This window comes from Centroberyx gerrardi, chromosome 4 (assembly GCF_048128805.1).
Source record: "Centroberyx gerrardi isolate f3 chromosome 4, fCenGer3.hap1.cur.20231027, whole genome shotgun sequence".
Lineage (NCBI taxonomy): Eukaryota > Metazoa > Chordata > Actinopteri > Beryciformes > Berycidae > Centroberyx > Centroberyx gerrardi.
Genome location: NC_136000.1, coordinates 31,361,312 through 31,377,414, shown reverse-complemented (window position 1 = coordinate 31,377,414; position 16,103 = coordinate 31,361,312). Strand labels below are relative to the sequence as shown.

Sequence of the window (16,103 nt, the reverse complement as noted above, 5' to 3'; positions counted from 1 at the left end):
ATGATGTCACCAAGAAATCTTTGACATCTTTCTCTCAATTTTGTTTGTTTCTTTTTGTTATCAACATTTAAGCTAATCGTTGTTTGCCCACTCTCAGCACGCCTGGGGTTTCCTCTTTATGATCTATTATCTTTTTCTTTTCTTTTTTTTTCAAATGAGAAGCCCTTTGAGACTGCAACTGTGATTAAGGACTACACAAATAAACTTGATTATATTCTCATAATTTAGTGGCTAAGTTGATCAACAGGACTATCTCCTAGAAACTTGGTACATTCCTTTAATGAACTGTTTTGGACAACTGATGAGTAATTGTTCCCAAGAACTATTTACATTCAACACAAAATCACTGTAGTTTAAATAGGAAAAAACCCAGCTACTTGGCTTTTTCTCAATTCTTAAAGTGGTAATCTGCGAGATTCTTTGTTTTTTAAATTTTGTCTCCATCTTTGGTGCTCAGCGCTCATTGCTGCAGTGTTTCTGCACTGCTCTTCCCAGAGATCACCTGTCAATCAAACAGTGTGTCCAGTACTGTGACGTCTTTTTCCTTGGATTTTCTGTTGATGCAGTTTGAGTTTCTCTTTTCTTTGCCTGTTCAGCCATGGTGGCTGTCACTGCGCATGCTAACTACCCAGTTCTTCTTCTGTTTATTCCATACAAATCAGAAATGGAAATCATTATTCTACATATCCTACTTTGATAAACACACACACACGCATGCACACACACATACATACACCTACCTACACACATCGTCCCCTGCACATGTGCACTTCCCATATTAACATATAACATCATACAATAAGATGCAGACTATTGTGTATGTGTGAAATTAAAATGTCACATCTTCATTTATATACCAATGAGCATATACAACGTTATTACTAATTACCACTATTTGGCTGCATGTAGTACTTAAAATAACAGTGCTAGAATAACTGAAAACCTCTGAGTCATCAATAAAATTGGAATTCGCACATTTGGCTTACACCTACACTCAGAGGTTAGAGTGATATTTCCCCTTGGTAGAATATTTTTAACACCTACAAACATCCTGTCTCTTGTCCACAGCTTCAGACTCCCTAAGGCCAAGTCAGGCAGGGCAAAGACATCTTTTATCCCAACGTGCAATACATTTACTGCATTAGCACATTAAAGAGGAACTGAGCTGATTTACATGAGGTGGGGGAATTTGCTGAGGCAGAGATGGCGTTAGTGTGGTATTTATATATTTTCTTGTGACACATTGGATGGCGGGACATTGTGAATGTTTTATGTGTATAACGTGTTTCTATACATATTGTGGCTGGGTGTTATGCGCCCGGGTCTCCAAGAAAAAAAAAAGATTTATACATTTGGATTAAACTAATCCTGTTAAAGCAATGATTCACTTTGGGAAACACTCTGAACACATACAGTACGCACTAACCTTAACCCCAACCAAAATTGTTACAGTTGTTACCCTTAAACATTAGCTAACTCTTTTGCTTGCTGAACATGTGGCAATGGTTTGTCTTCTGTGGTGGAGGAACATTAGTCACATTACATTAGTCATGTCCACAACAATGTGAGTTTCAGAGATCATGCTCATTTTGGTGATGTAAAACCATTTGAGAACCCCCAGGATTAGAGGGTTAAGGTACAAACCATGCAGTCATTGGTATGGTATGGTATGGTATAGTATGGTATGGTATGGTATGGTATGGTATGGTATGGTAGAATGGTTTGGTGGTATGGTATGATGGTATGGTATACTATGGTATGATATTTTATGATGGTGCGGTAGTATGGTATAGTTTGGTATAGTATGGTATTTTGGTATTTTTGATGGTGCAGTAGTATGGTATAGTAGTATGGTATAGTATGGTATGGTACGGTATGATGGTATGGTATTATGGTATGGTAGTATGGTTTGGTGGCATGGTATGATGTATGGTATGATATGCTATGGTACGGTATGATGGTATGGTATGGTATGGTATGGTACAGTATGATGGTATGGTGTTATGACATAATATAGTAGTATGGTATAGTATGGTATGGTAGTATGGTATGGTATTGTATTATGGTATAGTGTGGTACAGTATTGTGATATGGTATAGTATGGTATAGTATTGTGGTATGGTATGGTATGGTATTGTGATGTTATTGTATTGTATGGTATTGTTATGGTATAATATGGTACGGTATGATGGTATGGTATTATGGTATGGTAGTATGGTTTGGTGGCATGGTATGATGTAGTAGTATGGTATAGTATGGTATGGTGGTATGATATGGTATTGTAGTCTGGTATTGTGTTATGGTATAGTATGGTACGGTATTGTGATGTGGTATAGTATCGTGGTGTGGTATGGTATAATATGGTACAGTATGATGGTATGGTGTTATGTTATGATATAGTAGTATAGTATAGTATGGTATGGTAGTATGGTATTGTGTTACGGTATAGTATGGTATGGTATTGTGATATGATATGGTACAGTATGGTATAGTATTGTGGTATGGTATGGTATGGTATGGTAGAATGGTATGGTATGGTATTGTGATATGGTATAGTATGGTACTGTATAGTATTGTGGCATGGTATGGTAGAATGGTATGATAGCAATTGAAAGAGATAAAAGCACACCGGTGTCCTAGTGAGGTACTGGTAGTGGAAAACTGACTATTCATAGTATTCTGTTACATCACTACACAGTCATCGTGGTAGGAAAGTAGCAGGTGATTGTAATAAATGAACAGGTGATTGACAGCCACAGCCGATGAGCTGTGTTTATGGCAACGCACCATATTGGTAGGAAATGCATGCGACATCATGGAAACACTATGCATAGAAAAGGAGAAAATACTGAGAAACGGCTCCATAAAGAAAGATTAAACGCTCGTACCAACTTTTCATCCACTTTGCCTTTGTCAAGGTGGTTCCAAAAAAAGCAGTAAACTTTTCTTTATGGAGCTGTTTCTTTGAGTGTGTAGTATGATATCTAATGGGGGCGGTGGGAACCTAATAGTTACAAAAGCAGGCTTGTTACTAGAGAGTTGCTAGTTTAAATCCTCATTCAAATGAATGGGAAGTAAAAATCCAAACGCTAGAAACTCATCCAGCTGCATCCAATCTTGGTGATTAATTTATATTCTGGTTTCTGTGGCGGTCAAGAGCCGAATAACCCCCATGTTAAATAACCCCCATGTTAAAACTAAGTGGAATATTGCTTTAAAGCCTACCTTCAGTTCTCTTGAGTAAGGTACGTCCCCTGTCGCACTGGGCAGCTCCCAGTGGCTAACAGTACAAGACTGTGGTCATACTGGGCAGCTCCCAGATGTGAATGTGTGTAAATGTGTAAGCATGAAGCAAGGTGGATGCTGGGAACAGCAAGTGTGCTCAGTGAACCTTCCGAGGATAAAACATAACCAGAAAATACCAAAAAGACAGAGGATTCAGCACCCTGGACAGCATCCACATATGAGAAATATGCTTTTCAAATCAATGGCAGAAAACCAAAAGCAAGTGATGGACTGGAAAACACAATATGCACATCATACTCATTTACTGTTGAACATGAACACAGTTAATAAATCATATCCTACAGAATATTTGTTTGTTTATGCCAAAGATTTCTAAACGTGGAAACGCAAAATCGCAAGAGACAAAGAAAAACAAATCATTTTCCTGGAACCTTTGAAATGTAAATTCAGCATACCATGTTACCTAAATGTGGAAATATAGCCACTAGAGATAAATAAAGGTTTTTTGTTTTTTATTTATCTCTTGTGGCTACATTTCCACCTCCTTTTTATTTGATTCTTTGAAATGGAGACATGCAATGTTACCCTGAAAATGGAAGCATAGTCACTATAGGTATAATAATTATAATGCAAATCATTTTCCTTTGAAACTTTGAAATGTTGACTCAGCAGCATTATTGTTCATCCCACTACTGGGCTTTGTGTTTATTGTATTTCAACTGAATTCTGTTTAAAGCTGATGATATGAGGCAGTGAATCAAATTTAGGTCATACTTTGAAAGATGAGATTACTCTCTAGTTTCATATACTTGCCTTTTACATATCCCTCCTGGACACACACACGCACACACACACACACACACACACACACACACACACACACACACACGCACACTGCAAAACAACATACATCTAATTTAGTAGGTCCATAGGTGAACACAGTGTCAGTGTTTCTGATTGGAAATATCAATTCTGCTTATATATTTTTGTTACAAGTCTCAGGGTTTGTCTGGGTTTCAGTATTTCTTACGTCAAAATTGCATCACGAATCCTAGCATGGTTTTGAAAACTACAGCTGTTCGGGGACAGCTCTCTGTTGGCTCCAACCCCCTTGGGTTGATTTGTTTTGGTAGTCACATAGCATATTAGCCAGTTAGCTAATGAACTCTGCTTATTTCCAAAAGCTGATTTTTGGTATTGCTGCAGAGTGTAATGCCACTGTTGAAAACATAATAAGGGGACAACATTTTCAACCAGTTTACTGGATTTCAAGCAGCTTCCCCAGGGGAAACGTTGCTGGGCCAGATGGAGGGGCTAGAATGGCTTGGGCTAACTAAATAACTAGCTAAATATCTAGCTAGCTAGCTAACTAGCAAACTAACTAACAGTGACTGGTAGTGCAATATGTGCTGATGAGAGTATATGTTGCAACGAACAGGCCCATTACATTTTCTGCTTGAATCCATGGCTGACATTGAAGAACAGGGATCATTGTATGTTACTCAACATCAAAGTTTCAAAGCTCACATGAACAGTGACATCTTAGAAATATTCTCCACACCACTCCAACCAACAGGATAAACTGGCAACATATAAAGACACCAGTAACACAAGTAAGTCCCTTCAACTGGCTACACAATGCTAACTTGACAAATATAGCCGCAAATGTCTGCGGAATTGTACACACTTTGCTGTGCTTTGTATAAGACAATCACTTTTTTGTTGCAACTGGGCACCGAGCAACAGACAGGTACTGTATTCGGTCCCTTTTTTTGTTTTTATTTACTGTTTCTAGGTCTCCTTCTCACTAAATTAGCTAGCTTACTGTGCTTGCTAACAATGGTTTTCTCTCCTCTCCCACCTCGGTTGGCGACACCCCTTTGTTGAATTAGCCACACCCTGGCATAATCATAACCAGCCAACCTCCAGATCACACCTGGGTTGTTGCTGGGGAGTGAACCAGCCAACTTTGGTGATTAGACTGACCGAGGTCAGATGCAGAAGCATTTGGGCAGGGCGCTGTAGAGAGCCTTTCAAAAAGGGTTCTTTTGCACCTTAAAGATCCTATACAGAACCAATTTGAGCTTGGTGTTATAGAGGGTTCATGATAGCACCACAAAGGGTTTTGCTATGGCACAAGCCTAAAGAACCATTTCCGGGTACTATATAGAACCTTTGTTGTTAAGAGTGTACTTGACAGCCAATGAGGGGAGGCCAGAGGCGTAATGTTGTAGCTGCAGTGGAAAACGATGAGGTTCAACTTACAGTTCGAAGAGCTGCAGATGCTGGAAGACCTGCCAGGACAACGTGGTCAACATGCGGTTCTTCGACAGGTTTCTGAGAGGGAGAGAGAGAGAGAGAGAGAAATGTGTTCAACATGAAGGTTTCTCATGAAAGAGAGAGGGTTGAAAATTGACTGGCATGAGCTCTACATTGTTATTGATTTACTAATTTATTAAAATACACATTACAATACATATTACTATTGCTATTATAGAATTACATAACCATTGATATTGACACCATCAGGAGGTCTTCATATGGATTTGAAAGGATTGCTTACACACACACACACACACACACACACACACACAGTGATCAGGCAGGCATTTTACACTTTGACCTTCACATGCTATGGGAATCATAGCCACAGAGGTTGATGTATTTACACACTAAAGGAATAAGATGGAAATGCATACATGAATGCACACACACACACACACACACACACACGCACAGAGCAGTCTTTGACCTTCTCATGGTCATGACTCATTTCCCTTGTAACTCCTTCTGGGTCGTAACAACACCACACACACATGTGCACGCTCACACACACACACACACACATACACACAGGTGTCTGTTTCCACGGCAACATAAAGCCGACTGTGTAGAGGTGCTTAGGCTAGTGAGGAGTGAAGGGAGGGGAAGGATGAGAGACCCTCTGGAATCCAAATCACCTCATTATTACCATTAATGAGATTATTAAGGCTTTCTCTATAGGGATCTTACTGTGTGTGTGTGTGTGTGTGTGTGTGTGTGTGTGTGTGTGTATGCATTGGGATATTAGGCATGTTGCAGATGAAAGAGAAAGAGAGAGAGAGAGAGAGAGAGAGAGAGAGAGCAGGAGTTATCTGGGCAATTGTATATTTAGTAATGCAGCCAGGGGTAAATGGCAGCTTGTGTGTGTGTGTGTGTGCGTGTGTGCGTGTGTGCGTGTGTGCGTCTAACCAGCATCACATTAAAAACTGGCATTTATTAACGGTTTATCAGTCAATGTGGCTGATAAAAATTATTTGTTTGACACCACTGCATAATATTTCACACTTGATTACATTCTTTCCTTCACATTTGATCTTCCACTCAAACACTAACTACTCCCACATAGACTAGAGTGTATATGGGCTGTAGTGGGAATACTTCCACCAAGAGAAAGGAAACTTTTCTAGCACTTCTTTCAAATAACTAACTGTAACTGAAACTGAAATTAAAATGGTAATTGTTTACCCTACTGGTTACTGGGGAAAAGTAATACAATAACTGTAAAGTGTTACCACCCAAAACTGCTGTCTAGGGAATGAAGCACACACTCTCCCTCTGACACACACACACACACACACACACACACACACTCAAATGAAATCAAGAGAGGAAGAGCAAAAGCCATTTTTCTCCTTTTCATCAGGGCTTTTGTTTGGCGGCAGACAATTAGAGCTGTTGATACTGATTGCTGTCCTTTTCCGTTGAGAGGAGAGGGAGCGGGAGAGCGCTGGAGAAAGACAGAGAGGGATAGAAATAAAGAGAGAGAGACACACACAAAAAGAGAGAGAGAGGCAGAAGAGGACAGAAAGAGGTGAGAGCATGGGTGAGAACGAGGGACTCGTGGGAGATCGACAGAGAAAGAAAGAGGGAGAGAGTGAGCGAGACACTGTGGTTCCTTTTCAGAGTCACCTTCAAACCTGGTCAACAAGAGATGAGGAGATAATAGACACACACACACACACACACACACACACACACACACACACAAATTGACTTGCACCATTTGTAAAGCAGAGGGACAATTGAATGAACGCTTTCTCTCTGGAGGACAATTCGGACAATCCAAAATAATCCATTTACTGCATCTGACTCTCAATTACTGCGATAGACTTGGGACACTTTCTCCTTTCACGTCTTCAGCCTTTTCTCAAAAATGTTTGAGAACTTTTTCAATTGAAGCATCATGTGTGAGTGTCAAAATTAGGTTTAAGGAGCTGCTAACACACCTAAAACTATTTCATTAGTCTGGCTTTCAGTGGAGAGTTTTAGTGTCCGATGCTAAATGCTGTTTCAGAGGCTTTTCCACCCTGACAAGAATACAATTCTAGGGTTAAACACTGAATACTTAAACTTTTTTGGCCTGAAAATTGTCAAATTTAAAGCTTCAATCTAACAATATCGGTATCTGCCTTCAAAATCCCATATGAAGCTCAGCATTCCAGAAAAAGGACCAATTTTTTCCAGCATTTGTGAGAGCAAAATTGTACTACATTATCATGCACAATGTTAACATAATGTGCATACAGGCTAAGAAATTAACTTTTCTTTGATGTGTGGAATTTTGACAGCACAATGATTAAGTGAACAGGGTAGAATGCAAAAAAGGGAAAGGGTACGCCTAATTATCGAGGGCTTTTTTGCCCCCTTATCTTTGATTTCACCGGCATTTTACTGTATGGACTTTCAAGGGCATTTTTGCCCCGAGCCCCCGTTAATTTCTGACCCTGGTACTGTATTGCATACATATGACTTTAAAGGTATACTGAGTAGGAGACCCCTCCTCCCTGCGGTTGCCAGAACGGTAAAAACCAGTAAAAAAGTACAGCGAGGCAAAACACCAAGGCTCATTCCAAAACGAGAGTGAATCTGTTGGCTTTCACCTGTTGGAGAGTATTGAAGGAGAGGATGAGGATGAAGAGCAACAAGGAGTTGGCCTGTTTTCTGTTGGACAGGTAGGTGGCAGTTAGCTTAACTATTAGCTTTTCTACTGCAACGAAGCTACGCTAACGGTAGCTAGCTGCCAGCTCACGATACACACTAGATCTGACCAGTTACTCTGTTTTAGAGTTCAGGACCGCTACCTAGATGTAAAAGGACTCAGCAGTGGTTTTGGTTGCAGCCGGACACACCTGCTGCCAAAAGGTCGACGCCCAGAAACGTCCCGAACATTCAGAAATAAGAAAATCCAGGCAGAAGGCAGCAAGCTCTCTGCAGACACACACACTGTCACACACTACCAATGGGCCAGAAGTAATGATTGAGTAGGATCATTTTTGGATGAGTTTACGCTATTTCAAGGCTGAAAATCCTGCTCAGTATGCCTTTAAGTGCTCAATATATTGTACTAGTTGGCAAAAACATCCTCAAATTTCACCAATGCCAAAAAAGTCTTTACAAACCAACTGACAGATAGAGAGAACAACATGATAAACATAATATATTAACAATACATAGACTTAGGCATTACAACATAAGTACATTTTGAGAAATTTGACAGGAAGAAGTCGGATTTACAACTGATAAACATCAAACATGGGGGATTATGTATGGGAAATGCAAGGTTTGTGAAATCAACGTCTTCCAGTCAATCACTTTGTAGAAGCCATTTCAGATGCTTTTCCTTAGCACCTGGGTGATAAACAGGCAAAAAACCCTCCATTTGACAGAAACCGTAACAGATGACAGTTAATAATTTCCTCAAATCCCATAACATTTAATCCTTTACCCCCTAAACCCTGTGTTTGTATGTGTGCATGAGTCACACAATGCCTTTCATGTTTATTTCCATGTGTAGGCGTCTGAGTAGGATTTACATGCGTGTGATCTTGGTGTATGAACAGATGCGTCAAAACCATTGGGACCAAACCGCTGCAAATACAAGTCTTTGATTCCTGCTGCTAGTCGATATATAGAAAAACATGTTTACTCTCAGCCCTTAGAGACATAGACTGTGCCTGTTTATGTGAGTGTTTGTCTACAATTTGCGCCTGTGCGTTTGTGTGCGTTCATAATTCTGTCATAATTCTGTCATAATTCTGATGGCAGCCCTGTTGTGCTAGCATTAATATTCAACATTTGCTTAATAGCATGGAGATTTACCCCGCTATCCATATGTCATCCTCGTATTCCACTCGATAAAACCCCTCCTGCATAATGCACACACACATATGCACGACCAAGTACACACACACAAACAAACAAACGCATAGCAGACAGATGAAAGATGGAAGTTCTCTCTTGTATGCGGACAATGTTATGCTGAACTCCATTTACGATGCTACTCTTGTTAAAGTGGTAATCCATGAGGTCCTCATTGCTTTTGTTTTTGTTTTGTCGGACATTTATATGAAAATGTCACAGATTATGATTTTAATGTAGTCATCTTTATCAGCAAACGTTACATACAGTACCTTGTAGAACATCACTCAAGACCTTTTCTGAATTGTTAGGATCAATCAGTGTTAGGGTTATGCAACTGTGGTAGCTAATCTATGCTGGTGAATATTTCAGTAATAACTAGACTGAGCTAGCAGAGCTGTGTTTTGCATAAAAGGTTTGGAATTTATTACGTTTTTCCGAGACAGCGCTCTCTCTCCAGAGAGAACCTCACTTGACCAAGGATTGTAGCAATGTGTGCTTGTAACCGCAATGACTAATCTGTGCTGACAAAAACATATTTTTGTTGGCAAATATTTTAGTAACAACTAGATTGAGCTAGCAGAGCTGTGTTTTCAGTAAAAGGTTTGGAATTTATTAAGTTTGGGCAAGGAGCCGCTTTCTCTCTCCAGTGTAAAGTGAACCTCGCTCGACCAATGTCCGCATCACAATGTGTGTTTGGAGCTGCAATGCGAATCTATGTTGACAAAAATATTTTTTTCTGTGCGAATGTTTTAGTAACAACTAGACTGAGCTAGCAGAACTGTGATTTGCGTTTGGAGGGAGGAGTTACAGGAGGGAGGGAGGGGGCAGAGAGGGAGGGGGTGTTTTTTTTTGGTATACTTTCAAATTCTTGCTAATTTCTCGAATGTTACCTACCCCAGCTTTAATTTCTCACCCTGCTGAATTGACAGGTGGATCCTAACAATTCAGAAAAGGTTTTGAGCGATGTTATATGAGGTATGTAACATTGCAGGTAAGAATAACCACATTAAAAGGAGTAGCGTCTTAAAGGGTCAATGTGCATTTTCTGCCATGTGAGTGACAACACCAAATGAAAATAGACCCAAATAGCTTGGCCCATCCTCAAGCACATGCCTGCTGGAATTTTTACTTTACAGGATTAAAATCGCTGACAATCTCTGCATGTATTGCAAATCAATGGACGTCCAATATTAGTTCAGTGCGAATAGGACTTGGAGTTCTCTCAATTCAAGAGAGGGTGTGTAGTTCAGCAGGTAGAGCAAGGCACTAACACTAACAAGGGTCAGGGGTTAAATTCCCTCCGGGGCCTCCCACATTGAAAATCTATGTATCTATGTATTAGAAGCCACTTTGGATAAAAGCATCCACCAAATGGCGAAAGTAGTAGAGTATACTTCTTTTTTCTCTCTCATATTCAGTCCTTTCAGCATGCAGAAGGTGTCCTTTGTAAAGGTCAGACTGACTACAATGAGGCAGAAAGGACAGCCTCATATTTAAAACACTCAACACACCCCAAACGTGATAAATGTGTGTATGCGCGCGCGTGTGTTATTACAACCAAGAACGAGCAACAAGGGAAATGAGTCAAGACCATGAGAAGGTCAAGGGCTGCGCGCGTTTGTGTGCATTGCAACTGTGTGTGTTCATGTTGTTTACATGAGTGTGTGTGTGTGTGTGTGTGTGTGTGTGTGTGTGTGTGTGTGTTGTGTACATACATCTACATGTGTGTCTTGGAATCCTACAGCATCTGAAGGTCATAGTGTTAACACTCAAGGCCAAAAACAACTCTCTCACTCCCTCCTCTCTCTCACACACACACACACGCACGCCCACATGGGTTAGACCAATATATGGGGCCAATATATTGTCCTTTTATTAAAAATCGGTCTGTTCCAGTCAGTATCGTCCACCTCTGATATGATGGATATGATGCAGTTTGACTGATTACATATTCATTGTATTGTATTGATCAATACTACACTGGCTGTCTATGGGAAGCCCTTAACGTGAATTGATTCTACTGTAACATTTTGATCAGATTCCACACAAGCACGTGTAAGTATATATAATAATACATATCTTACATACACATCTTTACATATTTTGAAAATGTAAATGTCAAATGTAAAGATATTGAACACAAAATACTGGCTATCATCAGTGTAAAACCAAAACTGTCAGTATCGGCCTTCAAAAACTCATATCAGTCAAGCTGTAGTATCAACTACATTGTTCCCTGTGACTCCCAGTCTTTTAGCATCAGTGCTAAATATTGCTGATCATTTGTAAGCATTTAACAGAGAACCACCCCATCCAATCCACTGCAAGTATCTGAATAGAGCTATCACATTGGGAAAACAAGGACTGTCTATTCATGGAACCAAAACAATGCCTGCTAAAAAGACTATTCAAGGCACTAACACGTCAGCTCTGCATGGCCTTATTAATAAGCGATCATGTTAGAGCCACAAACTTATTTGCATGATTGTGGCACATCCCTCAGCATGTCATTATCATATCCTTCACCATATTTGCATATATATGTGTGTGTGTTTGGGAGGGTTAGGGTGTGACATACAATAAGAGACAAAAGATCCACCACATGCTGAATTTTCTGCATATTTTAAGTCAAAGAGCTTTCTCAGGGTAATAGCTGTGTTGTTACCTTATTTAAATAAATAACGTTGTTACCTGTTGTCTCTTTGTCATTGATCCTATTTTAATTTTCTTCTCCTTCCTATTATTGTTATTAGTATTATGCTCAACTCCGTATCCGCCTATCCTCATAGCCACTGGGTGATTCAAAAACTAAAGAGACAGATATAAAATAAAATTTCTTGTTGATCATTAAATAGGATCTAAATTTACTATTTAGGGCAATTTTTCTTTTCTGTGTGCATTTTTGATACATTTTGAGACATTTTTAGAGACGATGAAATTCATTACCGTGACAAGTTTCAATGTCTTAATGTTAAAAGTCCCATATTTTACACATTCCAGTGTTTTATTTTCTGTCTTGAGGTCCACTCAAAGCTGTGTGTGTGGTGTCATATACCAAAAACACTCTCAATCCATTTTTACACATTCATTTTCCAGCATCTCTCTGAGCCTTACCAAGAACAGGCTGTTTCTGTCGCTGTGTTTTTAAGGCTCATTAACATTAACGACCCCTCTGTTCTGATTGGCTAACCGTTTCAAGAGTGAAACGTGAGACACTGCAGCCCCGGCAGCTACAGGTAGGGAAAACTCTCCAGTAATAAACAATGACAACCGCTCAACCGCTTTGAAAAAAACAAAGTTACGGAAGTCCAAACGGCTCGTTTAGAGGCTCGCTTTTCTAATATGGATTGTGTGGATTTAGTTGGCGACTGTGCGTTTTGATACTTTCACAATGTTAAGATAGCACATCCAACTCCTTTATAATCACAGAGGCAAGGGGAATCCTGTTTTACACCATATGGGACCTATAAGTTATTTTCATTTTTTTAAATGGCAAGTTGTTCACAAAACACAAATAGAGGGATGTCATTTGAAAAGTGTCCTCTTAATAATCTGTTGCTGAATCTGTTCACAAACATGTTAAATGTACGTTTTCAGGCTATTTTCGTGGCTCATTCGAATGAATGGGAAGTAAAAAATCTGAACGCTACAAACTTGTCCAGCTGCATCTGATCTTGGTGATTAGTTTATATTCTGGTTTATATTCTTCTCCGCCGCCCTCCCCTCCCAGCATTACTTCAGGTTTCAGCAAGTGAAAGTTGAAAAACTTTTCACAACCTTTTTAATGCCAATTTTATATTTCCTTTATAAGAAAAAAAAAATCTAGTCACCAGTCTTTCTCGCTTTCTGTCTCTCAGTCTGTCTCTGGCTCTTCTTTCTGAATCTGACTCCACAGGGGGTTCCTATCACTGCTGCTTAATACATCCTGCTATACAACTCACACACACACATGCACACATACACACACACACACACACACACACACACACACACACACACACACACACGCACACACCATTCTTTACAAAAAGTCAGTCTGACTGACAGAAAGAGAAATAAAGAGCACCTCATTAAAATTCATGACTTTTTGTTTCAAAAGGATTCTGGAAAGTTCCCCTGACGCACATTTATTCACACACAGAGAATTAAATAGGCTTGGTGCATCTATGGAGAAAAAAAAATTGCTTAGAATACACATACACACACGCAAACATGCACAAGTTTCATTATACACACAGTCGAGGGCATACACACACCATGATATGGATACACAAACAATAGGCATTAGGTGGGCATATTAAAGCTTACAACTCAATTACAAATGTGATCGCCACTACAAAAACAACAGACAGACAAAAAGAAATACAAACAGAGAGGGAAAAGGACAAACAACACGCAGGCACAGAGGTGATATACACACTCAAGAGGCATGAGGCAAATTTAAGCTAAGAACTCAATTTACAACTACAACTCCCCACACACACAAATACTGTACACACAGGCCTAATGCGGACACATACCAGTTTACTGCTGAAACTCAAAAATACAGTATGATTTCCAACCCGCCCTCAGGTAGTATGGTTAGACCGATATAAGGGGCCGATATTGGCCTTTTGTTAAAAAGCGGATACCGGCCAGTTATGAAGTCTCCGATATGAAGGAAGTTCCACCCTGTTGGTCAATCTACAACCAAGTGATCAATACTACACTGCTTGTCTATGGGGAGCCCATAACCTGAATTGATTCTATTGTGACATTGTGATGCACACAAGTATGTATGAATGTTTTTATATTTTTTATGCTTGCCAGAGTGTCCAGCATCTCCTTGTGCTGATGTAAGAGCCTGTAGCATTTTCATTAGTTTCATTAGATTATTTCCTTGTTGAAGTGCCATGTCTGAAATGCCTGTGGTAGTAACCTTTATAGTAAGTTACTGCTCCTGCTGACGCTAGTTTTCACTGCAGTTGCATTGGAAGATTGATTTTTCTTTTCACATTTCTCTACAGTTCAACTTGCTTGTAGAAGCGTTTGGCTAGCTAGTAGAAGATTAATTTCAAGTTCCAGCACTGCTTATTTCTGCAGTAGTTGACAAGGCACTCCAATACACCAGCTATCCAGATGAATGTCAAAGAATGCAAATGGAAATGCCATAAGAGCACTGTGGCCACACCTAGTAGCAAAATGGAGTGTCTCCTTATGTCTTTGGACATAAGGAGGAATGAAATTGCAAAAAACAAAGAAAGGTAGCTCTCAAAAGCAAAACTCAAAGAGCATTCTCCTACAGAACATCCTGGACAATATGAACATTGCCATAGAGGAGAGGACTGGTGATGATCCTTCTAGACATGAGAATTCCTGCTGTGGTGACATGTGCCACCTACATGTCACCACAGCAGGAATTCTCATGCTTCCTCGACTTCTAGGGGAAGATGACACTCAAGTCATGCAAGTATCAATCAGGAGAGACCAGGTTTATGAATTCAAAAAGATTTATTGAATGAAACATTGATCAAAACTTTGGTGTAGACTCCATTTAAAGCTATTGCCTGATTATGGGGAGAATAATGGAACCCCCAAAAGAGAAGGGAAAGTTCTTGAGAGGTGTAGAGAGGGAAAGAGACAATAACAGCTTGAGAAAAGGATAAGGAATCATCTGCTAATAAGGCCAATAAATCCGGGTAGCCAGGTAATGGAGGGCCAGCATCCGCCAAAAACAATGAAACCCCCAAAAGAGAAGGGAAAGTTCTTGAGAGGTTTAGAAAGCGAAAGAGACAATAACAGCTTGAGAAAAGGATAAGGAATCACCAGCTAATAAGGCCCATACACCCAGGTAGCCAGCTAATGGAGGGCCAGCACCAGTCAACTGGTTGATGAAGGGCCAGTGATCAAGCTAGCTGGTTGATATAAGGCCAGCATTATCAATTGGCTGTTGTAGGGCCAATGACCAAATCTAATTAGCTGGCTGATGCAGGGTCAGCGTTTTTAACTGGCTGATGCAGGGCCAGTGATCATGACTTACTAGGCAGACAGACCAACAGAGCTTTTGTTTGGAGATAACAGAAGAGATTTTCTAATGTGGGATGAATATGCAGAAGAGGGTCAAAATAGAAGAAAGGTGGAATTTGCGCAGGGTCTGACCTTAAGGTACCTTTAGCATGGATCTATAAGGGCAGAGGAGAGGAAATGTTAGCAATGGTTACAGAGAGACAGCCTCCAGTTTCCAGTGGTCATCTGCTATTGGCTGGTCTTTGGTTCCAAGTGATGTCACCCTCTATAGAGTACAAGAGGGGGTGACTACCTGGCACAAAGACCAGCCAATAGCAGATGGCCATTTCAATACCCTACTTTTCACCATTAGGTGTCAGGCTTCACCAAAGATTTGGGTTTGGGGTTTACTTACTCTTTAATGGAGAGCCTATAATCGGAATGAAACACCAAGTCTACGAAAGTCACATCTACTAAAGGGTTAAAATTGTTAGAAGTAGTGGTCATTCGGCAGTTCCTGAAGAAACCATAAAAGCTAATAAAGAAAGAAAGACCCCATGCATGGCAGGCGAAAAATCTCTGTAGACGAATGATCAAGATGAGAGAACTCATGAGTCTGCTGTCTTAATATTTCAAGAAACATCATCTTCATCAGATGTGACAACAGGCCCTCCAACCCCTTCTAGCAC

The 16,103-nt window shown here is 40.1% G+C and overlaps 1 protein-coding gene across 1 annotated transcript in view; it reads right to left on the bottom strand.

The window, feature by feature from the left end:
- The window catches only part of ntrk3a (neurotrophic tyrosine kinase, receptor, type 3a), a 208,978-nt gene that overhangs the window by 125,054 nt on the left and 67,821 nt on the right, over window positions 1-16,103 (bottom strand). The window contains exon 4 of the mRNA XM_071915070.1: window positions 5,512-5,583. Within this exon, the coding sequence (XP_071771171.1) occupies window positions 5,512-5,583 (72 nt within the window). The remainder of the gene's footprint in view (window positions 1-5,511; window positions 5,584-16,103) is intronic.